The sequence below is a fragment of the Lepidochelys olivacea genome (genome assembly GCF_965140295.1).
Source record: "Lepidochelys olivacea isolate rLepOli2 genome assembly, chromosome: 18".
Lineage (NCBI taxonomy): Eukaryota > Metazoa > Chordata > Testudines > Cheloniidae > Lepidochelys > Lepidochelys olivacea.
The window spans coordinates 13493861-13519794 of record NC_140428.1 but is presented as its reverse complement, the minus strand read 5'-3'; the positions used below and the strand labels follow the sequence as shown (position 1 = coordinate 13519794).

Below are 25934 nucleotides of genomic sequence, written 5' to 3'. Positions count from 1 at the left end.
CTAGCAGCAGCGCAGAGGAAGGGTGGCCTGGTGTGATGTTGCCACCCTTATTTCTATGCTGCTGCCTGCACAGCTGGGCCCTCGGCCAGCAGCTGCCACCGTCCAGCCACCCAGCTTCGCAGGCTGCGGCAGCACAGAAGCAAGGGTGGCAATACCGCAACCCCCCTAAAATAACCTTGCAACACCCCCCACACACACACACACACACACGCCCCCCGCAAGTCCCTTTTGGGTCCGGATCTCCAATTTGAGAAATGTTGGTCTCCCCTGTCAACTCTGTTTAGGGCAAAAGCACACAAAAGACCAGATTTCACAGTCTGTGATGCATTTTTTATGGCCGTGAATTTGGTAGGGCCCTATTTATGGAGGCATGGGAAAGAGACAAGTGAATGCTGAGTCTTTGTTTCAGCTTACCTGGCCAAGCCGATGCTCAGTTGGAAAGCTTAAAAGTCAACGAGGCATAGCTTGGTTTAAACAACAAAGGGAAACTGTAGAGTCATAAAGTTTAAGGCCCAAAGGGAGCACTAGATCATCTGTGCTGACCTCCTGTGTATCACAGGCCACCCACCCCACCCCACACTGAAACTAGACTGTTTTGTGCCACAGGCTGAGAATAGTGGGGACCAAGGTGCACCAAGTCCCCTGTAATGATGGGGAAAGAATTATGTAAGATACACCCAGGTAATCCTAGCAAGTGACCTGGATCCACAGGCTGCAGAGGAAGGTGAAAAATTGCCAAGGTCACTGGGGGAAATTCCTTCCTGACCCCACCTATGATGACTGATGAGATCCTGAACGCCTGAGCAAGAACCAGCCAAGCACCGGAGGAAGAAAATGCTGGGTGCCACCTCATAGCCCTGCCCCATGCCATCCAATGTCCCATTTAAAGTCATGGCCATCACTGATGCTTCAGAGGAAGATTTTAAAAAATAACAGAATACTTGGGGGGAGTGCCCTTCCTGACCCCCGGAGGTGGCCAGTTTCAACCCTGAAGCATGAGCTTTGAGGATAATATGGTAAACACTAGCAATGAGCCACCCCCTACTAGCAGATATAACTAGCAGATGAGAAATAAAATCCCAGGGAGGGAGAGGAATTGTTTATAGTGCCTGTGAGAGTATAATTAGGATTAATTGCCCCACTGAGAAGGTCAGTTCACATGAGGAATAGTCTCCAAGGGGAGATGGTGGAAGCCTCAGTAAGTCATTTAAAACCAGGCTTCATGGCACACTAGGCAAACAGTGAACAGAACCATCCTGCACTGGCTGAGTAGAATGGACTAGATAATGACCTACCTGGCCCCCAAGAGTGGCATGGTCAGCGTCAAGGGGACTAATTGGGCGGATCACAGAAGAGAGAGAGAGAGTGTGTTCCATAACTGTACATATGAAGTATAGATGGATGGACACACAGAGCTCTAGATAGTGTGTGTCAGTAGTTGGGCAGCTAAAGCAAAGGAGGGGAAGTCAGGAGTGGACTTTGCCTCTGCCACAGAAGTGGGTTACCCCCTGCGTAACCGTGGGCAAGCCCAGTCCTCTGCTTGTGCCTCAGTTTCTCATCTGTAAACCGGGGGCGCTGGAGTGTGTCTAATACCCTGGGGCGCCCTCCCAGCTCAGTCCTGCCGCAGGCGGGCTCTTACCAGGGCTCAGAATCGGTGCCGGGACCGGGAGACCCTCTGCGGGTCATGATCTGGGGGCGTCGTGGCAGCTGACCTGGCGTCCTGGGTAAAGACAGGACCCTGACCCGAGAGGACGCCCGGGCAGAGAGAAACTACAACTCCCAGCCGCCCCTGCGCGGCCGAGCCCCGCCCCGCTGACCCGCCAGCTGCGGCTCCTTTGTGTCTCCGAAGCAGAGGGGCCGGGGCGGCGCGCGCGGGTTCGGCTCCCGGGGGGCGCCGGGTGCTGCTGATGCGCGCAGCCGGGGCCGCCATGAGCGAAGGTGAGCGGGGGCTCGGGTGTGGCTGCAAGCTCCGGGCCGTGCACAGGAGCCCCCGCGGCCAGGCGGGGCGGCTGCGGGCAGGGCGCTTTCCCGAGCGGGCTGCAGCCCTGCTCTTGCTGCGGGGGGGGAGCTGAGCCGCAGGGGAAGGAAGTTGCGTTGGCCCCAGCTAGGGTAAGAGCCGGCGCCCCGGGGGGGGCTGTTCTGTGCATCCCTCTCGCGCTGCTATTCCGGAGCAGGGCGCTACGGGCATCGCACGCCCCCAAAGCCTGGGCTCTGCAAAGCTGGGGACGCTGCTGCTGGGATTGACAGGGATGCTGGAGCCAGACGGATCTTGGGGCGCAGCTGGTGGGATGCTTCTGGGGAGCGGTGGGAGGCAGTGTGGAGAAAGTGGGGTAACCGCCTACTGTGAGCGTGGGGGCGGGGAGATGAATAACCTCCAAGCTATGTGAGTCCGTTCTGATTCTCTCCTCCCAGCCCATCCTGCCCCACTTACTGGGGCCTTGGCTGGCTTGGTTTGGGGTTGTTTGATGTGCAAACAGTTGTGAGCCGTTGGGAACAAGCTGTATCTGTCCCCGCCAAAGAGGAGAATCGGTTTCATTCACACACACCTGCCTCCACCCCTGGGGCTCTGGCAGTCTGCTCTTTGAATGATCTATTTGTCTCTTCCCACCCCCAAAGCTTTCTTAAGATGGGCAGTTTGGACCTGCCCCATGACACGGTCCCTCTCAGGGGAGCAGGCTGCTTTGGGGGGTAGCCGTTTGTGGGAGCAGGAGGACTCACGCCACAGCGTTACCGAGGTCACGGAGATGGCACGCACCTGTTTGGTGGTTTGTGTTTCTGGGGCTGTTCCACTCAACAGCCCTCCCTTGCCAAACTGGGGAGCAGGGAACATTCAGGTCCCTTGGGCTGCACTGAGTCTCCAACACGCCTCTGATCAGCAAACTTATTTCCCAGGTACTGTCTTGTCCCATCCCTTGCGTGTCTTAGACCAGGGGTTGTCCAGCTTATGGCTTAGAGGCTCCCTATCCCCTTTACAATCACCCATTGTCCTTGGGGCTGCTGTCGAAGTCGCTTAGGCACCAGACTGACATTAGGGAAGTCTTGATGTATTTTTAGCTGTGTTTGACTGTGCGTTCGCAGCCCCTGGAGGGAAAGGAGCCCGCCAGGGATCTAGAGAGCATTCTGCCGCTAGTCTTCAGTTGATAAGGATCTACCACTCTGGAGTCTCTCTTCTCGAGTTGTAAATTGCTCCTGAGAGCAAAAGGGGAGGTGGCAGCTGAGTCCTGGAGTTGAGAGGTGTGGGGACCCTCGCTGGGCGGCTTAGCACTTACTCTTTAAAAAAAGGGGGTCTAATAGCATGGAGGTGACCCCCAGCGCACCGTTTGTGATCAGGCGCAGCACTGCCGGTGAGCCACTACCTCAGTTTCCCCTCACCCAGGGTATAAACAAGTCCAAGCAGGCCTTTCGAGTAGTAAAGAGCACCCTCTTTGGAAGGTGTTGTTTATTTAACCAAAAAGGGCAACAGGAAAACAAACAGAAGCTTCCATCAGCTACCCCATCAGGAGTTCTCTGCCAGTGGTTTGATCAGTCTGATCTCCCCTCACTAGCCCTGGAGCCCTCTCACGCCGAATTCCCTGCCTGGAGCTTGGGCCTCTGTGCGTTCGGCCGGATGCCAGTCTTGCCCAGACAGTGCGCCACTCTTTGCTGAGCCAGGACATCCCACACCCAGTTCATTCTCCTGGGCTCTCTAGTGCCTTGCCTGGCTGCACTGTGTTCTGGGCCTGTTCCTCTGCCTGTGAGACTCGCTCTCCAGGGAGATGCCACTGGGAGCAGCATCCGCCTTCCAGCCTGAGCCCTGCTAAGCCTTTATTAGGCCCAGACGCTCGTTACCTAATTAACTGTCACCCAGCTATGTAGGCAAGTAGTCACGGGGGGATCTGGGTTGGCTCATTCTCCTTAGTGGAGCCTGTCATAGGTAGGCTGCCCCCCCGCCCCCCCCAGCCCCCATGACAGCGGGCAGTCTAGCTAGAAATGATCCAGGAAGGTGGCTTCTAATGCATGTACAGCTTAGTCTACAGTTAAGTGTGCCAGGTGTACTGAACACACTTTTGCTGGCGATACAGTATAGCTGTCCTGGCAAAGCCTTCCCAGTATAGCCCTGGTTTTATGCCAGTCTCCCAAACTGGCATAAGCTGTACCAGTATCAGCGCTCAGAACTATATAACCGCATCCTTGCTCGGAGGGGTTTGATGGTTCAACTACCAACTGTCCTGATCGAATCATACTGGGCAGAACCTACCTAGTGTGGACAGGGCTTACCCAGGTGAATACACTGCAGCTGCGGGCTTTAGGAATGCTGAAGAAAACCAGATTTGTTTGCTGCTTTCTGTTTTAAAGGGCCACTGCCAACTTTCTTTTTTTTTCCCCCCACTGGGTTTTTTAAAAATTCCAGTATCTGACAGAGCCCTCCTATAAATAGCGAGTCCTGGAACTTTTTAAACATGCTCTCCAAAGAGAGAGCTAAGGTCCTGATCCCGCAAAGACTTGAACACCGGACCTCTCACTGCCCGAAGTGAAGCACCTGCATAAGGCTCTTGGGATGGTGGCCTGAGTAGACAGGAAGCAGCGAAACTGATGGTAAAGTTCTGTCAAATGCACTGAGGTAACAGCCTGGAAACAAATCATGTCAGTTTCATAGATTTCCCCCGCCTCCCCCAGGCCTGAGCGGTTCATTATGATCTTCTAGTCTGACTTCCTGCATAACATAGGCCAGAGAATTTACCCTGTGAAATTAAGGGTGCCCCCTTTAAATCTGAATTTTCTTATGCTGATCACGGAGGCATTGATAATATATGGTAAATGACCTCTGGATCAGCGAGCCCTTTCGCTTCTGTTGCACTGGAAACATTCACTCCGTTTTACATAAAAGTACATAAAACAGGGTTCCTGCCCAAAGCGGAGCCGCTCCCCAGGGTCAGACTGAATGCACCATTCTGCAAAAACTCCTACCTGGCGGTCATGAACCTCAGTCAGAATTTCCTCTTTGCAAGAGGAATCAAAACCAATAATGAATGTAAAGTTCCCTTTAGAGAAGTTCCATGTGCGGCATAGTAAACAGCTGGTCAGGGTTATTCTTGGGTTCCGCCCGCCGCCCCACTCCCTATACCAACTGACTTTGGCAGAACTGAAATCTTGTAACGTACTACTTCTCGACTTCATAATGGGTTTCAGTTCTTAGTTTCCGCAGGGCACATCAGAACAGTGATGTGAGAAGGTAAATGATTTGCATAGATGCCTGTATGGTAATAGACTATGTGCATTAATATTGTTATAAGAAAGGGACACGGTAAGCGTGGATTTGTCTTTCTGTTGTTCTAAATGAGCCAGTCAAATGCACTTTGAGTGAATAAACTGCTACGTACTGGCGAGATCCTGAAAGTTCCCCACAATTACATTAATCCAGTCGAGACTCTGGTGAGTAAATGAATGTGCCTTGCAAGTGATTGGGATGAATTTGCTGCTCCTGGGAATGAGAGGAGCTGATAGCACTGGTAGGGACCAGCTGTTTACTATGCCGCACATGGAACTTCTCTAAAGGGAACTTTACATTCATTATTGGTTTTGATTCTTCTTGCAAAGAGGAAATTCTGACTGAGGTTCATGACCGCCAGGTAGGAGTTTTTGCAGAATGGTGCATTCAGTCTGACCCTGGGGAGCAGCTCCGCTTTGGGCAGGAACCCTGTTTTATGTACTTTTATGTAAAACGGAGTGAATGTTTCCAGTGCAACAGAAGCGAAAGGGCTCGCTGATCCAGAGGTCATTTACCATATATTATCAATGCCTCCGTGATCAGCATAAGAAAATTCAGATTTAAAGGGGCCACCCTTAATTTCACAGGGTGTTACTAATGACAGGTCCTGTATAAACTTCCCAGGTGGTGCTTGACCAGTGCATCTCAGTGCTCAGCTGCCGGGCCCATCCTGTGGGCGCTAGTGATGCCAAACGGTGTGATGGCTTTTATGACGTGGGTAAAATCCACGACACATTAGATAAATCTAAATTTGTGCCATTTCTAACTCAAGAGGGGCCAATAGCTAACAGCCAGCGTTCACTTCATGTTCTGTAAGCGGTACAGCTCTGACTCCTCTGTGCTGAATCCAACTGCCTGACAGCACTTATCACAGACATATTATCTTTACCAGCCTTAGCCGGTGACCCCAACACCCCCAGCCCCCCGCTTTAGTTCAGCGGGCTAAGAACATCCATTTATTCCTTTAAGGAGACAAAACTTTAAGGAGATTGTCACACCAGCTGGAGCTGACATTCACTTGTTAACATGACATTATTAACAAAAGAAGATCGGACTTTGAGTTCACGGATAAGAGAGCACGTTAGAAATGGTTACCGGCAAATAAAAGTGAAATCACACATCTAAAACTTCAGTCTAACAAGCTTTGGTTCAGTGCTTTGTCCAAGATGGCTTGTCTCACCCACGGTCTTCCTGCAAGATGGTGTGAATCCCTCCTTGGTCGGGATCTCTTCCAAAGGCCCAAAGATGCTGGTTCCTTTGGCTTCTTAGGTAAAAGAGAGAACTTGGCGTTCTCTGCCTCTTTCTTTTATAGGCCGTTGATTCTTTGAAATGGGTTTTTCTGAAAGATGCCCCCATGGTCAAATTCATTCAAGCCGTGAGAGGGGCGACACGGAGTCTGGTAGGAAAGAAGGCTCCCTGCTCTCTTCCCCCACCTGTGTTTGCTGAAATGCAAATTCTTTGGTTTCCTGCCATCTCCCCCGGCCCCCCCCCCCCGCCCTCCTGCTGCCGTGATGGTAATGGCCCTGTTCTCTACATAGGTATAAACTGACGTAAACACTCATTCCTTTGTTCAGGCTGGGCATGTTTAACAACTTTGCCTAGACAGGGCTGCCTGGTTTTAGACAAGTAACATCCTACTGGGGGAATTTATAACTTCACATATAATGTTGCTACCTATGTATTTCACCGTGATCTCATTGACCAGGGTGGTGGTAGTTTTCAAATGAGACCTCACAAGGTATGTTTTGTATGAAGACTATCACAATGGTGTGTAGGGTGTGGATACAGGGTGCTTTGGGGTGCAAGCAGGGATCAGCATGTTCTGAAAATCCAGGCCTCCTTCACAGTGTCTAAACTTGCGATCCAGAATTCTTAGTCTTGGAAATCTTGGCTGTAGCCTGGAGTAGAGCTTGGTCCTCTTCTTGTGTGCCTGCTTGTTACTCAGAACATCTGCAGTAGGGATCATGTGTTTCTACAGCACAATCTCTAGCCCCTGGTCCAGCGGTTAGGGTAGAATTTGGGAGACCTCAATTTGAGTCCCTGATCTGCCACAAACTCTCTCGGTGACCTTGGGCAAGTCACTTAGTCTCTTTGTGGCTCAGTTCCCCATCTGTGCAGTGGGGATAACTGTGCCTTGCCTCACTGGGTTGGTGTGAGAACAAATGTATTAAAGACCAAGGCACCCATATCCTATGGTGATGGGTGCCTTCTCCCTTACATAGCTAGAACATACTGTACCATTCTAATGGAAATGGGAAAGATCTTGTTTTAGCTGGTGAAACCGAGGGGGAGCCTAGGTTTCAGCTCAACCAGCCAAACTGAGGAATAACTCCAACTTGCCCTGTTTACACTAAGATTCTACAGCATGAGACCAATCATGGTGCAAACCCCCTCACTTTCCCTAGTGTAGACAAGGCCATTGAGTCGTCTGTTTTAGAGGGAGGAAGTGACTGGTTCCTGCATGGCTCAGATGCAGGATCACAGTCCTGGTCTTGACGTCCTTCTGTTTGAGCAGATGGCTGTGTGACGTACGACAAGACCGGCAGGTGTCTTCTTTCAGCAGCAGATGCATGGGTGTAGCTGGGCCACGGGGATGAAAGGAAACTGCTCACGTATCGTCGTTGTCCTTGTGTTCTTTCCAAAATAAACAGTGTGGTTAATTTTGACCTCCGGCTCAAGTGCTGTAGCTTTCTGTATCTAAGAGTGAAGCCTAATGGCCTGGGAAAAGCTTGAACTGCTACAAAGCTCAGCAGATCATCTGGTTAACGGTGCTGTGAATTCATTTTCCCCCACCCCAAGTCAGGGTCTTTGTCCTAATAGCCAAAGCCCTCGCTTGGGTTTGGCCAATGCTCTCACTCTGGAACCAAGACGGCCACGTTCCACTGGAACAATGAAGCCGATTGTGGAGACGCACGGGGCAGGACGTGCCTCTTGCCGCTGTTGTTTCAGGCTCTCTGCAAATTCTTGCATCAGATCTGCTTGGTTCGTGTTTTCCAGGTTTTCTTCTCGCCATAAGGGTGAGAGGTGAGATTCTGGAGCACAAAGGAATGAAATACACATGGGTCCTGGCCTTGAGCCTGTGCAGTAGCCCCCAGATCTGTTGCGGAGTGGGAGGGTAACGTTCAGGCCTGCCCTGCAGGTAACGGTGGTGTTGATTCAGAAGGGGGCGCTCTTACCTCTGAATCAGTACAGAGCCAGTGGCTCAGTGCAGGGCTGGTGCGCTCTGCTGTAGGACCCATCTGTGGGATAATGCACAGACAAGGTCCCAACCACTTGTGTTTGTCTGAGATCCCATAGCCCTCTCCTCTCAAGAACTGGCTGAATTGCATCTCTGGTTACTGCATTCTGGGTGGTACCTAAACTTCCCCTTTACTTTTAGCTGGTTAAGATATTCCTCCCTTTCTCCCACAGTGTATGTAGCTGGTTAAAACCAGGCCATGTTCCAGCTGTGAGCTGACATGACAGAGCAGCATCTCGGGGTTTGGATCTTGCAAATAGACGACATTATCTGACTTGCCCAGCAGGAGAGAAATGGTCTTTAAGGCCGTGCCACCAGCCCCCTGTCTTGCTGTGCCACCTAACCCAGTACTTCTGTTTTGAACGGCCCTTCCTGCATCTGAGGATCTCCAAGCACTTTGCAAACATGCAAGAATTAAAGCCTCCCACCCCCAAGGCAATTATTACCCTCCCCACTTCTGTGAAATAGGGATATCTCTCTGTGCCTCGGTGTCATGAAAGATCAGGCAGCAAGCTTGTGTTTAGAGCTGGGAACAGAGCCCAGATCTCTTGATTTGCAGCCCTGGGGCTTTAACCACGCAGGCGTTCTCTGTCCCCGCTCTGCCTATGAGAAGAGGCAGCCCTTTCTCGAGGCCGGTGCTCCATTGCCCTTGGAGAGCCCCAGGGCCGAGCCCAGCCCTAGGAGTGTGAGAAGCGGGGCCGTGGGCATGCTCTGTTGGGACTTCCCTTCCCCAGTGACACTGCAGGTCCCACCTTAAACATGGCCCGAACTCACTCTTGCGTGCCAGCCCTGCTTATTGCCCCTCCTCTAATGGGCAATCGCGCGCCCCCCCCCCTTCCCGCTAAACACCTCCCCTGTGCCTGACCCATCCAGCTGCCACTTGACCCATCCGGCTGCCCTGCGCCCAGGTGCGCTACGTGGGCTGCGCACGACCGGAGCCCCTGCCCTCAGGCGGGACTCGGCCTGCCTTAGCCCCGGCCTGTCTTAGCCCCAGCCCGCCTTTGGGCATGTCGTGGAAGAACAAGAAAGAAGCCCGAGAACTAAGCTGCCCGGAAGTGGATTCTCCGGACCCAGCACCCTGTGCGGCCCTGCAGTCACGCTCCCCTCTGTGGCAGCTGTTTTGCAGGCTGTGCTACGTGGAAACCGGGAGATCAGCAAACAAAATGACCCCGATTTATTTTTAAGGAAGGCTTTTTTTTTAAAAAAAAAAAAAAGCCCAGCTTTGCAGTGTCCCGAGTTTCCAGCATTGACCAAGGCAGAACGGTTTCTCGGCCGCGCTCCATACGTTCTCCTGCTCAGTCCTTAATGCGAGAGCAAAAGGGAAGTAAGTTACAGGCAGAGGGTCACATGCGTACATAGCTGCCTAGGGTTTCCCGCAATACTGTGGGATGTTTGTGAAACATCCCTAAGTAACAGCAGCTGCTTCTGTTAAACTGCCAGCTCCGTCCGCAGTTATTCTTGGGGCTGGTAGATGTGCGTTTCCTTGGGTCCGGGTCCAAGTGACGCCTAACCGGTTATTCCTTCCAAAGGATCTAATTATCCTCGGTGATCCTTGTCTGAGGCTCATTTGCTTGTGAAACATCTGTCGGGGAGCTTCCCGCAAAGTGCCTCTGGAGCCTTCGGAATCCTTGGCGAAGTGGAATCGGACCCTGGCCACGCCGCTGCTTCCCATCGTTGCCTATGAGCCTTTGCTGTGATCAACTGACACGAGTCTCCTTGTCTAGCCTGTACCTAACTGAGGCCCACAGCCAGAGGTTTGGGCGTGTTGATCTAGGTGGAGGGCTCTAGGTTCTGGTGGTGTTAATTCAACACTTCCCTTTGCCTAGCATTGGGCCGTCTGCTTTGAAGTGCCCCCTGCCCAGGAATCCGGAGTCCAGAACTTGCAGAGTTAAACCTTTCACACGTGTCTCATGCACTAATTAACTTGAGGGGAGTTTTTCTCTCACGCCAGGCCTAACCCTGGTTGGTGACGAGGTTATCTAAAGAGCCATCCAAGTGCAAGCAGTAATAAAGCCAAAAGTGCTCCAGCCGGTGTGAGTCTGGATGAGCCTGGCTCAGTAGAGTTAAGCTCCTGCAGCTATAACGAGTAGCAGCGTAGCGGGTGATGCTCTGATCCTTTCTAATCCAGTGGCACGAGGCTGGCAGTGCAACTACACCAAGTCTGGAGGCATCACGGGGCCTAGTCTCAAGACCGACATGCTGTCCTTTATTGTAAGGATCTGCACGACGATTGGGTGAGACAGTGTGGTCATTTTATTGGTAGAGTTGGGGGCTGAACCAGGGCCAGGACAGCTGGGATTTCCAAAGGGATGTAGGGGAATTAGGCACCCAAGTCCCTTTGCTTTCTTATTCTGCCCAAGGCTTTGGCGCCGTTCAGGGACAGGGTTTAAAGTCGTGTCTGCGCAGTAAGGCGGAACTAACCAGCGTGGCTAAGGTGGTGTTTTAAGCCTTGTCTGCACTAGGGGATTCTTACAGAAATTCCCCACCGTCATTATCTCAGGAGCGGCCGCAACATAGGGAGCTCATTGAGTAATACACGGTGTGGGCTTTCTTCATAGACCAAGCTACCCAGTAGAGGGCACCCTTCTGCTGAAACAGACGGGGAATTTTGGCTTCTCTGGCCCTTTAACTTCCACTTGTGGGAAGGGAGAGACCTTGGTTTAAAGTCTCTGCTGAACCTCAACAACTAGGTTGGAAGGACTTGTTTGTAATCAGAGGGCTTGTGCTATGTGACCCACAAAAAGGAATGGGAGGGGGGCGAAAGAATCTCTTTGCTCTCCATGCAGGATGCCCACGCTGGGGGTTACGAAGTGGATAGGGAAAGTGGAGCAATGAGTGGGTAAAGCCTTCGCTCCGCCTACTCCACATTGCAGTCCCTGCAGCAGAGCTGTTGTGGAGTGGGACGTGAGCAGTGCGGGGGGAAAGGAGGGACATGGCTTAGTATCCCCCACTCCAGAGCAAGTGGAAAGCAGACACCAAATGATTATTTGTATTGCAGTGGGGCCTAGGAGCACTAGCCATAGGGCAGGCCCCCGTTGTGCTAGGCACTGTACGAGCACAGAACAAAACGCTGCCTGCCCCAAAGAGCTGACAGTCCTGTGACCAAGAGTCACAATTTGGGCCTTGCTCCTGGGTCCGTCCAGCTGCATGCTGCCCCTTGCGCTGGGCAGATTGCACCATTACTATCCCCAAACGATTGTCAGTGGCGGTCAGTTTATCCCTCCACCCACGGAGGACAGGAACACTAAATTCCATGTTAAGTCAGACAAACAGAGAAAGGGAGAGTTAAACATTTGCTGGGTGGCCTGTATCAGCCCCAGTTGTCCTCTTTGGACTGTTGCTTACCTGATAAGGAGAAGGGAATGTGCTGAAATAACTGAATTGCTTTTTATCTCTGCTCCTGCCTTGGTTAGGCTTTAAAACGAGTGAGTGTTTGGGTTTTATGAACTTCCTGCTAGCGCAAAGATCTGTTCACTAGCCCCACCTGGGAAGTAAACAGCCGTGTCTGTCAGATGTTCCCATACTATGATTCCAGACAAGGCGTACAAATGTAGCTAGGAAGAGCTAGGAACAAAGCTGAAATTGACACTCCTGTTGGTAGAGGAATAACTCTTCCCCCAACCCCCCCCACCACCCCCCGAAGTACTGCTGGAAATTACAGGCCCCACATGAGTGTCTGAGCGCCTCGCCAGCTATGAAGTTTATTCTTTCACCGCCCCCTGTGTGAGATGGGAGTTTTATTATCCCATTTTAGAGGTGAAGCCAACTCACGGGGAGCGTAGGGGCCAGATTTTTAAAGGTATTTAGGTGCCTAATTCCCATTGATTTCCATGGGCATTAGGTGCCTCCGTATCTTCAAAAATTTGGCCCTCAGTGTCTTGCCGGAGGTCACACGGGAACTCAGTGGCAGAGACAGGACCTGAAACCGGATCTTGCATCCCTCCCCACTCCAGGTCTGGTGCTGTAATCCCACAGCCCCCTTTCCTCCTTGTTCCTTTGACTCAGAAACAGAGGCCTTCCAGCTATGCTAAGGCCTCTGCGTGTGAATGTGCCCCTGGAGGAGAGCCTGATCTCTCTCATGCATTCATGGATCTCTCCCCTTCTCCCCCCATTCCCACTGCACCCTGATTTTCCACCTCTCTCTCTGCACACAGGACATGGGGCTACCGAACTGGGGACACCCGAGAATGCTTGCTTCATAAACAACCTGACCAGGCCTAACTTCTAGAACAACGAGCGTTTCTAACCTCCGGGGGTGGCTGCACACCCTCCAGCTGAAATTTGCGCTTGATTCATCCCGGTCGCTCTTGTACCCTGTGTTCCCTTTGTGCTGGGGTGCCGCTGGTCCTTCAGTCATCCCGACAATGCTGCGTTTTGTGTGGCCTCCCACAAACGAGGGCTGCTGATAGCAAGCCCAGCCCTTTACATTCTCTCTCAAAAAGCAAGCGCTGGGTGCATCTCGCATCTCCTGCCTACCCCTGGCTCTCGCCATCTTCTCCAGCAACAAATGGAAACAGAGTCGTTCCCCTTGGGATACTTAAAACTCTAGGTGGTCACATGGCAGCAGGTGCAATCTCAGGTACTGGTGCTGCCCGAAGGACTTCCCGCTGAGCGAAGATCATCTGGCATGGATTGGGAGAGGAGAGGGAGCTTGAGAGTTAATGTCTTAAAAAAAAGGGGGGGGGGTGACTCTTATTTTAAATTAGGGTGCTTTAAAACCCATTTATCTGGAACACCCACATATGGAGGAAGGGGATGCCAGAGCCAAAGGCTAATCTTGTGTTTAGAGCCTGGTACTGGGACTGGGGAGATCTGGATTCTGTTCCCAGCTGTGACCGTCCCTTCCCTCTCTGTGTCTTAATGTCCCTGTCTGTAAAATCTATTTTAGGTCCCATGCAGCCTCCATTGCCATAGAATCTGAGCATCTCATGATCTTGAATGGATTTATTCTCTCCAGCGGAGTCTTTGTAAAAGCGATGCTGTCATTTGACCGCTTGGGATACTTGCATTTCACTGTACTAAGTGACCAGAGTGCACCCAGATTTGTTCCCAGCTACAGCAGCAGCCGCCTCTCCTAGGGAAGTGCAAAATCAAGTGTCAGTGGATACAAACCGTGGGGCCAGCCCCTGCAAATGCTTCCTGGGTTTGGTGCCAGCCACTGGGAATTTGCCCTACTGACTCATCCCTAGAAGTGTGCACAAAGCAGGGCCCACAGATTGGACACTGGCGACCTTGCACATGTAACAATTTGCATGGCGTGTGATCCATCTCTCCCTAGCAGTGGGCCCACATAGCGGATAACAGCCTACTTCTGCTACCAGCTCAGGTCTGTGCATTGGTTCTACAGGTGACAAAACCAGCTCTACTCAGGAAACCTGTTTTGCAGAAAGAATATCCTTATAACTGCAGAAAAGCAAGCCCACACAGAGGTCACAAGGCGTGGTCACTCCTGCACGCTATCAGGAAGAACTAGTTCAAGAGGGAATCTGATGCTTAGGGCAGTTAGTCACTTAATAAAGACAGGGTTTTTAATGCATTTTCCCTGTATTCATAGAATCGTAGGACTGGAAGGGTCTTTGAGAGGTCTTCTTGTCCAGTCCCCTGCACTCATGACAGGACTAAGTATTCTACCATCCCTGGCAGGTGTTTGTCTGACCTGCTCTTAAAAATCTCCAATGATGGAGATTCCACAACCTCCCTAGGCAATTTATTCCAGTGCTTCACCACCCTGACAGGTAGGAAGTTTTTCCTAATGTCCGACCTAAACCGCCCTTGCTGCAATTTAAGCCTGTTGCATCTTGTCCTAGCCTTGCTTACAACGCTCCTGCTCATAGGTGCCGACTCTGTGGGTGGTAGAGCACCCATGGAAGAAAAATTAGGGGGTGCTTAGCACCCACCAGCAGCCAAGCTCCCCGCTTCTGTACCCCCACCAGTGCCTCTCCTCCCCCTGTGGCCCTACTGATCACTCCTCCCCCTCCCTCCCAGCGCCTCCAGTCTGCCGCAAACAGCTGTTTCACAGCCTGCGAGGGAGGAGCGGGAGGGGGTGGAAAGAGGCGGGGAGGGGGTGGAGCAGGGATGGGAAGAGGTGGGGGCTTGAAAGGGGTGAAGTGGGGGTGGGGCCTGGGACGGGGGTGGGGTCGAGCACCCCCCTGGGTAATGGGGAAATCAGTGTCTATGCTCCTGCTAATACATCCCAAATGTTTCCTTTTTTGCAACAGTGTTTCGCTGTTTACTCATATGTAGCTTGCAATCCACTCTGACTTTCTGCCGCGCTCCTTTCTAGGCAGTCACATTGTAGTGAACGATCCCACTTTGGCAGCGAGATGCGCTCAGTCTCTGATTCCGAGAGTGAAAACCCAACAAGCGTCTCTCCTGGATTTCTATCCTGAAATCCGTGCCTAGGTAGGGTATTGGTGCTGCTCATCCACAGCTGACAGCGCAATGGAGGGGGCACTTCGCAGCTTCCCTGCGGGCTTCACACCTTTGAAATCAAAGAGCCCTGGGCCTCCCTGCCCCTTCTCCTTGCCAAGGCTGTCATTAGGCAGGCTATCAATCACTCGCCATTGTTCTGTGCTCCCCTGGCTGTGGCTAACAAAGAAGTCCTTGTTATTAGATTATTATCCACAGCCGCTGTTACGTGGCTCTGTGAACACACAAAGGACTTGCAAGGATGCGGGAAAAAATTGATGACGTGGAAGGGGGTGAGAATTCCCTCCCCCCCTTGGGCTGTGTTTGGGCAGTAGGTGTGGTTGCTTTGTTTCATACTGGTAGTGCAGGCCTCTGAGGCGGAGAATTGTTACTGCCTGCCCCCATTCCTCCTCCCCACCCCGCCCCGAATGTTACCTGCCCTACAGCAGTGTCCATGTAAGGCAAGGCTGTGATTTCTCTGCAAGAGAACAGGAAATACCTTGGGAAAGGGGGAATCACCACCTGCTTTGAAACAGGTAAGCAGCCAGGAAGTCCTCTCTAGAATGCGCTTATTGGAAGGCAGCTGGTGTGAGGGGGAGATAAAAATGCAGGTGTGCAGGGTTAGCAGATAGCCGTGGCTTGAAGCACTGTTACTCTAGAGATGCAGCCACATAAAAAGCATCTCGCTGTGGGCTTTTGAGGCCTGGATTTCTCAGGTCTGTTGAAACGGAAGGCCGAAAGGGACCCGGTCGGATACTGAAACAAAGCTCCTTATCTTGCCAACACCGTCTTTTTAAAAGGAAAAGACGTTTTAAAATGCTAATGTTCTCCTTCCTGTTTATGTGGAGAGGTACAGAAGCAAATTTATCACTTCCACATTCCTTTGGGTGGTCAGTTTCTAGTTAATTTCATTTGCAATTTCACATGCTTTAGCTGCAATATTTGGGTTGCAAAGGCAGCTAGGGAAGGCTTGTGTTTAAAACAATCCCTTTCTCTTTTCTCCCCCCTCCTTTTTAAATTTTAAATAGATTCAGAATACAATCATAGGACCAAAGGGTTAGAAGGGACCTCAAGGGTCATCCAGTCTAAGCCCCTGACAAGATGCAGGATTTGTTGTCTAAACCATCCAAGACAGATGGTTTCAACCTTGTGTTCACGCAACTTATATGCATAGCTGACCTGCCCAAAATGTACGTATCGCAGACCCACTCGTTCCATGGCGTTTGGTTGATAACTAATAGATCTGGAGCATGCAGTTAACCCAGCTCTCTCCCGTGCTTTTCACAAACTTTCTGGAGTCCTGCCTGTGAGGTTTGACTTTTTGATGAAATGGTTGCTCAGACTTGTTCCCTGTGAATTGGTGACATAGCCAGTAGGAAATGTTTGTAGTCAAACAGGAATGCGGAACAAACCGAACCAGGTTGGGTGAGTGGAGAAAGCGACCAGCTAGCTTCCCCTTGGGAGGCCAGATCTTATCAAAGAGCTCAGGGCCGGATTTCCAAGTGCTCAGCACCCACAACTGAGGGGCTGGATCTTCAAGCATGCCCAGCACCTAATGTGCACCCAGCGCCCTGGGCTCTTCAGAAAATCTAGCCACCTGTTGTGGTGCGTAAATGGGAGCTGAGTTCTGTTGTCAGATTCATAGCAACTGCCCCTCTGAATTTTAACCAGACTACGTCTACACTCAAATCTTCAAAGCGCTCCCACGGCAGCGCTTTGAAGTGCGAGTGTCGTCGCGCACAAGCGCTGGGAGAGGGCAATCCTGGTAATCCACCTTCACGAGGGGAATAGCGCCAAGTGCTCAGAGCCTGTCCTCAATAGCACTTTAAAGCGCTCAGACTTGCTGGGCTCAGGGGGGTGATTTTTGTCACACCCCATAGCCAGCAAGTTGGAGCGCTGTAAAATGTAAGTGTAGACAAGCCTTCAGTTGTAAGCTCCCTTAGAACAGACTTTCTCGCAATGGGATCTGTGAGGCCTGGTGGCAATTGGCTGTGACACCCCTTTGCTGTTCATGCAGAGAGAAGGGCCCAGGGACGCACACACAGTATAAATGTGGGACCTATTGGTGAGATGGTTCCACTTCAACTATTCAACAGAACACCCTCTCCCTGGGAAGATCTGTGTCTGTTACCAAAGCTGACCAGTGGATTTAGCTGCATGGCCGCCACTGACAAGGATGTGGGCTGCATGACTCAGATCCCCTTGTCATCTTTGAGATGCTGAACTGTCCTTATCTTGGTGCTGCCATGTTAAGCCCTAAACCTGAGCCAGTGTGAGTCTGTCTACCTGGGCTGGGAGGCTGGCGCCCAGCTGCAGGGTAGACATGCCCTTAGGGCCATTTTCTGATCTCCTTTCTCATGCTGAATAGCCCTATCCTCCCCGAATAGTTCACCTGAAATCAAGGGGGCTGCTTTCGGAGCAAGGTACGATTCTATCTATCAGAGTCTGGCCCTTTAGTTCCCTTTCAGTTTTATCAGCCTTCCCCTCAAACTGGGTCTCAATCTTTTAATGCGCCAAAGACCCAAGTGCAATACAACAAATGAGATTTTGCACCTGTGTACGCTCAAGGATGCTTTTGTCTTTCCCTTCTGTCTTTCTGAGCCTGCTGAGAATCCGCAACCTCATATTGAAGAGTGAAATTGACCAGGTCGCCATCACCCAACTTTCATTCTATCTTCAAGGTGTATTCGTCTGTCCTGGATACAAAAGGGGAAAGTGCCACTCTGAGGGCCATGCTGTGTAGCTAAACAAGGAAGCTAGAGTTCAAGGCTGCTGCCTCGCGGCCTCCCCCACCTGCTTCATTAAAAGATGGGTCTTAAAGCCAGGCGAGGTGGGAAATCTCCCCCCCAAACTGCTCAGCTTGCTAAACACCAAATGAACAGAGTAAGAGCTGCATTGCGCTGTTCATGCAAAGAGAAGGGAGAGGGGCACACGGACATGCACACAGTATAAATATGGGACCTATTTGGGAGATGGTTTCCACTTCAAAAATACAACGGGACATCCTCTCCCTTGAAACACCCTTTTCCCCTCGCAGCTGCCGATGCTGTCTGGGTTTGTGTGAACACAATGAGCAAACAGCCAGCAGCAGGTGTATCTTCAGGGAGCACACTGATGGCTCGCTTTTTGCAAATGTCCACTGGTATGGGTGGGATGGGTTTGAAAGCCATCAGCGTGTTCAGTGGAGAACAGGTCACGGCTGCCCCTTCCCTGACGGAGCCACTGGACCAGCATCGCTCTGTGGCTCGCAGCTGGATTGGGTTACTGCACTTGACACTTCAGGAGTCTGAGGACACCAAATCCAACCTCTGTCTGAGATCGATCAGTGGCTGCTGCCATTCCAGCTATCTGGTGCTGTCTGTCCATCACCTGGGCTCCTTGTCCCTTTGTACATAGCCCTCTCGATCAAACCCCGTCTTGTTTTACTTAGCCTCCTCCCTGGGAGCTGTCCTACATTCCCACACTTAAAGGGACAAACCAGCATGCCCTAGTTACCCTGGGGATTTGCCTAGGTTATGGCCAGCAGCGGCCAGCCTCCACTATAGCTGCACCAATGCAAACCCCTGCTCTAGTCAGAGTAGAGCCCTAGTTTAGTCCCATTTCAAGCAGGGGAAATCTGCGCTGGAATATGTAGCAGCTTTGCTTGCCTGCACCAGCTCTGACACAGCTGCTGCCTAAAGCCTGGTCTAAGCAGCAAAAAAACCACACACTCACACTCTTCTAGCTAATACAGCTCTGCCATCAAAACCCCAGTGTAGACACAGCTCTGCTGACAGAAGAGTGCTTCGGTCGGTTTAGCTAATGTCATCTGGGAAGGTAATGTGCCTACACTGACAGAAAAACTCCTCCTGTTGGCACACGCTGCGTCTAAACTAGGGGCTCTGCCAGCACGGGCTCTGTAGTGTAGACGTGGCTTTAGCCTGGCGTCCCTGCATACTGGCCGTTACGCAGCACTGTCCTCGCGCTAGCTCCGTGTGTTGAAATTCATGATCTTGGGTGGTAACTCTATCCACAGCTTTCCAGGCCCAAAGGGCCTTGTAAAAGCCCCACAGCCGTGCTGGAAAAGGGTAGCTGGACGGTTCTACGTTCTTTCTCATGCTAGTTACCCACTGAAAGCTGTTGCTCTAGGACAGAGGTGGGCAAACTATGGCCCACAGGCCACATCCGGCCTGCGGGACCGTCGTGCCCAGCCCCTGAGCTCCTGGCCAGGGAGGCTTGCCCCCGGCCCCTCCCCTGCTGTCTCCGCTCGCTGCACTGCCAGCTCTCTGGCCTGCTGCTCCTGCCAGGCAGCGCAGCGGCGTGGCTGGCTCCGGCATGGTAAGGGGGTGGGAGTGTTGGACAGGCGGTCCCAGGGGGCAGTCAGGGGACAGGGAATGGGGGAGGTTGAATGGGGTTTAGGTTCCGGGGCAGGGGGTGGTTAAGAGCAGGGGGTCCTGGGAGGGTGCGGTCAGAGAACAAGGAGCAGGGGGTTTGGATGAGTCGGGGGTTTGGGGGGGGGGGCAAAGGAGTGTGGATGGGGTTGGGACAGGGAGCAGGGTGGGGTCCCGGAGGCAGTTAGGAGTGGGGGTCTCAGGAGGGGGCAATCGGGGGACAAGGAGCTGGGGGGTTGGATGGGTCAGGGATTCTGAGGGGGGCAGTCGGGGGCAGGGGCCAGGCTGTTTGGGGAGGCACAGCCTTCCCTACCCGGCCCTCCATACAGTTTTGCAACCCCGATGTGGCCCTTGGGCCAAAAAGTTTGCCCACCCCTGCTCTAGGAGCTGTAAAGATAGCATGCTGGATTTCCTCGTTTTTAAGTGAAAGAGGCAGTGGGAAGGAGTGGGAGGAATAGGATGATTGCATCAGGAGGACACCAGTCTATTAACGGCTGCTGTGTCTTCATGCCTTTGGGTCCGGAATGCATGTCGGCCTCGTTCAGAAAGTCTGGGCTGAGCTGTGAAGATCTGGTGCAGCTGTAAACAAGGAGAGAACAAGTGCAAAGATTTCATGCCATTCTGAGGACACGGAATCCATTACTGTGCCGTCTTGAGGCCGGATACGGCTGTTGAATCCTTGTGGTCTGACAGTGTTGGCTTGTATGCCATGCTCGTCTGTCACTGAGTCACAGGAGCCGGAAAGCACGACAGCGTTGTAGACACTGCTTTACAGTGTTACGTAGTTAGGCGGAAATGCTCTTAGCGAGGCATCTTGTTCTCATCAGAGCTGGGATCCAGCTCCTGAGTTCCCAATCCTGCTGTGCCACTGACTTCCTGGGGGACCTTGGGCAAGTCTCTTAGGCCTTCCGTGATGGGAGGAAAGGGGAGAGGAAAAGGAAAAGGGGAAACACACATAGATACACACGTGCTCACGCAAGTCTGGTTTTGTTGAGAAACTGAAAAACTTCCATGAAAAATTTCCAAGGAGATTCGTGCATGAATACAGAGCATTTTCCAAACAGCTCTAGTTAGCTGAAACCACCAACTTCTAAGCCAGGGTTTCTCTTCTGCTGCACCCTTTCTCTGTATGCTTTGCAGCTATTCTGCTTGCCCAGGGCTGTCTCTAACTACAGGGGGAGGCAATATTCTCACTCAAGCTTGGTCTACACCAGGGGATCTCAACTCTTTTTCTTTCCAAGAACCCCCCCAACATACTATTAAAAACTCCAGGGCTCAGTGGGGGGGTTGGGGCTCCTGGTTTCAGCCACCGAGTGTGTGGGGTGGGGGGGCCCACGGGGCTTTAGCCCTGCAGGGCTCAGGGCTTCAGCCACCAGGCAAGAGGCTGGGGCTTCAGCCATGAGGTGACGGGGGCTCAGGGCAGTTGGAGAGCTCGGAGCTTCAGCCCCACAGAGGCATCAGGGCTCAGGACTTTAGACGCAGGGGGAGCCCCATAGCTCCCTGCAGTTCCGCTCCTGGCTTCAGCCCCACAGGGGCCACTGGGGCTCAGGGCTTTAGACTAGGGGGGAGTGCCAGGGCTCGGGACTTCAGCCCCTTGGGAGGTGTCGGGGCTCCCCATGGCTCTGCTCCTGGCTTTAGCTCCTGGAGGCACCAGGGCTCGGGGCTCCACACTTCAGGCACAGGGCCCTGCTGCCCCCTGAAACCAGCCTGCAAAGCCCTGGTTGAGAACTGCTGGTCTCCACTACGTCACTGCGGGGTGTGAAAAATCCACACACCTGAGCAATGTCATTAGACCGACCTCACCTCTGGTGCAGACAGCGCTACGTCAACAGGAGAGCGTTTCTCGGGGACACACTCACCGCCTCTCGCCGAGGTGGAGTTATTAAGCAGACAGGAGAGCTCTCTCCCGTCGGCTTAGAGCGTCTTCACCGGATGCCCTACCTCTGTGAATTTGTAGTGCAGACCTGCCGTCGCTCGCTCGTTATGTCCACACCTCTGCTCTTCTGCGCTGGGGTTGGCTCATCAACTCCATGCAAACAGCACTGGCTTCCCATTCATTTCTGGGTTCAAGTCAAGATGGCCTTTTAAAAAAAAAAAAAAAAAAGGCCTCTATGAACCATCCTCCACCTCTTTACCCTCACGTTCTCAGCGCTTTCATCGCAAGAGCTTTCTCCACTGCATCTCCTGCCATCTCTGCCTCCAGCGAGGCTCCAAATCGTTTCATTCCCCTGCTACGCTCCACATCTTTTGACACCCTCTCTCTCCTCTTTGTGACTGTGTAACTGTATAAAGTGTTTAGTGATACAGTTTGCATGGAAGATACTATATAAAATGCAGCTGCATATTGTGTATGAATGTTCCGTCTCTCTCTCACACAACACTATTAACCTCTAGTGCCCATACACAGTCATTCCCCAGATGCACCCTGAGGCAGGAAAGTTTCTACAGATGGAGAAACTGAGGCATTTCAGAAAATCAGGAGGGAGCAGGGAACAAAGTTTTCTTTTTTGTTTGAAAAGCAAACTGAAAACTTCAACCAAAATTTGAAAGGGGTATTTCCACCCCTTTTTGGTCAAAAAATGTTTTGGATGAAAAACTTTTTCTGGTAGCTGGGTTTGTGGCCGGAGACTGGAGTCTCGCTTCTGCTGAATGAATCCCACTGCCGGCCCCCATAATCATCACCATCCCTGCCCCACAAGGGCCGAGTTTAATTCCCTGGTAGCTGAGAAGCTCTTTGAAGATCCTTGCCTGGCAGGTGCCAGGGAAACATTAATGATTACTTGGCTGTTGCACTAGGTTTTAATGCCGTTGTCCGCCTCGTGCTAATGGCTGGTTTTATATGTCGTTTCTAAAGCCAGACGAGATCTCTGTGATCATAGCCTTACCTCCTGTTGAACTCGGGCCAGAGAGCTTAATTTCTGTTTGTACTAGGAAAACATCCATCCTTGATTTAAAATGTTTTAAAAGCTTTGTCGTCATTGTGTTTGCTTTCAGTGCCGTTGCGTGTATTTGTCTCTGTGAAAAGTCCTTGTTTAATACCACCTGCTGCTGTGAACAACCGAAACAAGGGAAGGGCTGGGAATGGGACGCTTTGCAATGAAGGAAACTTGCTGATGGCAAAGCTGAGGCAGCCGTGGGAGTGGAAGAGAGCTGGCTTTGAAGTGAAACACCCCTTTGGGCAGGTCTCGGCAAGGCCAGGAGCCTGGCCAGCATCTCTTGCTACCTTTTCCACATAGACATTAGATCACCTTCCTGCCCGACGCAGGGGTACATGGCCTTGCAGCCTTGGTGAATAAAGCCCCGGTGCCCCGATGCTGGGTTGCTAGTCAGGGTCGGGTGTTGGTATCGCTCATGAGGAGAGCTGACCCAAAGGCACGACGAAGGATTCCTGGATGTTCTCTTACATCCCAGGGCTGATTCTTTATGATTCGTCGGGGGGTTCGATTTTCATGTCTCTGTCTTGGGAGTTTGTAGTGCTGCCCAGCACCGCAGTATCTGAGCACCTCTTATGTAAATTCAACAGTAATAGTGGACTGGGTAATCTCTGGCACTTCTCCCTTTTCAGGGTGAAAACTGCTTGGAGTAGGGTGGTGGTTTTGGTTTTTTTTGGTTTTTGGTGGGTTTCGGGTTGGTTTTAAAACAAGATTTTATTCATTTCCTTTTTTTTTTTTTTTTTAAGAAGTCCAGTGATTTATCTGAAGTTTCTTGCTTGTTCCACGTTTGTTAATATATGCACTGGTGCTGGAGCTGGGGTGCTCCAATCAAATTGCAGAAACGGTACCGGGTGTGTCTACAGTAAGTCAGTCGGGATTGCAGCATGTAGGGTCATACCCAGCTAGCTTTAATCTTCCTGGCTCTATTAACAAGAGCATTAGCACTGACTTCAGCATACGTACCCAGGGTCCCAGCTGAGCTTGTTCAGCCCGTGCTGTCATGGCTTCGCTGCTGTTGGTACTCATGCTAGCTAGATCGACATGTGCTACAATCCCCTTTCCAGTTGTGGTGTAGACATACCCTAAGACGACCAATTGGATAGTGAAAACAGTCTTCAAAGCGAGCAGTTCTACCCATTTGTGGGCTGTAAACTATTTGGCACAGCTGTTCCCTGGTTGCCGTGACTGCTGTCTGCCTCGCATGTTACCAGCCTCCATTGGGAGCCCCCTTTGGTCACCATTCCCCTCCGTCAGACCCGTGTGCTTCCCAAGCCCACTCACGTGGCTGGCTCTGGAGGCGCAGGCTGAGAATCGCTGCTCTGAGCCATTAGCAGGATCCCAAATGCAGCTGTCGGGACCCACCGTGCATCTCCGTGTGCTGGAGCTTTTTCCGATTCTGGGAAAATGGGGAAGTACCACCAACCCATCAAGTAACATGGTGTTCCTCTGTTTGCATTCACAGATAGCAGCAAGTTGCTGGGAAACCAGCCCCCTGTCTACGGGACGCTCCTGCAGGGCCCTGGTAAATCCTGCATGGTACGTAGGAGGATTTTGGGTGGGGAAATGCAAGGAAATTTTCAGAACGGATCATGAAAATATCTGTCAATGGTTATTTGCAAGGTCAAAAATGAGAGGGGGTATTTGCAAGCGGATGGCCAGCCATGGGTTCTCTGTAGGGCTAGGGGTACAGCTCTTCGAGGGAGCTGGTTTCAGGCATGGAGGCATTAATATTTTCCGCTGCGTTATGCCACGCAGGGTGTTCAGTAAAGGACTGCGTGTGACGTTGTGAAAGGAGACACCTGATTGCTGGTGGGCGGTTCTGCTGGTGCCTCTATCTCGGGCCACTCTGCCGGCGCTGCATCATCAACGCGATCGACTTGATGTATCCAACCTCTTCCCGCCGTGCCCTGTGGAACCGTGCCGTCGGGGCACGTGGTCAGCCACGCTCCACTGTTGTCTTGGGTCCTCACCAGCAACACTTGAACAGCCTATTAGCTGAGCGGACGTGAGGCCTGATCTCATGCTCATTGACGTCCATGGCAAGCCTCCGCTTCTCTTCAGTAGATACTGGATCTGGCCAATGGTTTCCAAAACTTGGTTCTGGGATATCTTTGTTTCCCACCAAAGCAGCTTTGCTCTGGTTAACCCTGTTTTCAATCCACCAGTGCCAGGAAGTTTAGTGACTTAAGGCTTTTATCAGGAGGGGCTGTATGCTTTGCATTCCTTTTTTTTTGATGATGATGATGACGGTTTTTTAAGAGAAACAATATCCCACCAATGATGGCGTGAGCACACCTCTGAGCCGCACACGGTGCCAGCCTCCATCGCCCACTGGTTGACTTTTCAGACCGTTACCTACGTGGTTTGTCCTAGGCTGCCCCTCAGGCTCAGAAGCTGCTCCCCATAAACATGGGCGAAGTGACCTCCTCCTCCCAGGCCACCGGTAAATCTCTCCTTTGCTGTGATGCCTGTGCAAAAGCCATCAGTTAGGCGGCTGGTGGGCAGAGCCCACGGTCTGTCATGCTGACCAATATTGTCGCGTTCTTTCCTTTTACTCCCCTGTTGGTTGAGCTGTATCTAGCTATTGTCTCTTGTCTTCTACTTAAACTGTCAGCCCTTTGGAGTAGGGGCAGTCTGTTTGCTCTGTGTTGGTGCAGTGCCGAGCACAGTGGGGTTCTGGTCCATGACTGGGGTTTCTACGTGCTATGAGGGAAGACAATCAGATAATAATTAATATATTTCTATTTCAAAGTCCACTGGCCTAGTGTGTCTCGTCTCTACCCTGCCATTGCTAGAGCAATTGACCTCTCTCCTATAGATATATAACTGGAGCAAAAGGTAGGAAGGAAGATTTGATGGTGGATCTCCATCACTTCGAATCTTTAAATGAAAAGTGGACTCTTGCTAAAAGATCTGCTCTAGATCAGCTGGTTATGGGGCTGATGCAGGAATCACCGGCTGAAGTTCTCTGGCCCAGGTTGCACTGGAGGTCAGGCTAGAGCAGTGGTTCGCAACCTATTTACCATTGTGGGCCACATCCAAGACGACCTGTATGGCCCTGAGGACGTCACTTGGGCCACAGCCATGTGCTGATTGGGCCACGGGTTGAGAGCCACTGGGTTAGAGGATCAGAATGGTCCTCCTGGCCTTGGAACCTGTGCAAATCCCCCATCACAGGGTAAATGGGTAGAATTGAGAGTACATTGGATGTGGGTTTTTTACCATAAACTCTAAGCAGCAAGACCCGGGGATCTTATAAGGGTCCTGCACTTAGGACGGAAGAACCCAATGCACAGCTACAGACTAGGGACCGAATGGCTAGGCAGCAGTTCTGCGGAAAAGGACCTAGGGGTGACAGTGGACGAGAAGCTGGATATGAGTCAGCAGTGTGCCCTTGTTGCCAAGAAGGCCAATGGCATTTTGGGATGTATAAGTAGGGGCATAGCGAGCAGATCGAGGGACGTGATCGTCCCCCTCTATTCGACATTGGTGAGGCCTCATCTGGAGTACTGTGTCCAGTTTTGGGCCCCACACTTCAAGAAGGATGTGGATAAATTGGAGAGAGTCCAGCGAAGGGCAACAAAAATGATTAGGGGACTGGAACACATGAGTTATGAGGAGAGTCTGAGGGAGCTGGGATTGTTTAGCCTGCAGAAGAGAAGAATGAGGGGGGATTTGATAGCTACTTTCAACTACCTGAAAGGGGGTGGCTCTAGACTGTTCTCAATGGTAGCAGA

General features: G+C 51.8%; 1 protein-coding gene across 2 annotated transcripts in view; it reads left to right on the top strand.

The window, feature by feature from the left end:
- The first annotated feature begins 1842 nt into the window (after nt 1-1842).
- Nucleotides 1843-25934, top strand: part of ATP13A2 (ATPase cation transporting 13A2) — a 70817-nt gene continuing 46725 nt past the window's right edge. Inside the window, exons 1-2 of one of the 2 annotated variants that reach the window (XM_084651666.1) lie at nt 1843-1938; nt 23660-23733. In XM_084651666.1, the coding sequence (XP_084507792.1) occupies nt 1908-1938; nt 23660-23733 (105 nt within the window). In that variant the 5' untranslated portion in view covers nt 1843-1907. Of the gene's footprint in view, nt 1939-15403; nt 15431-23659; nt 23734-25934 lie in introns of those variants that run through there. The other variant, XM_084651667.1, reaches the window with a different exon arrangement.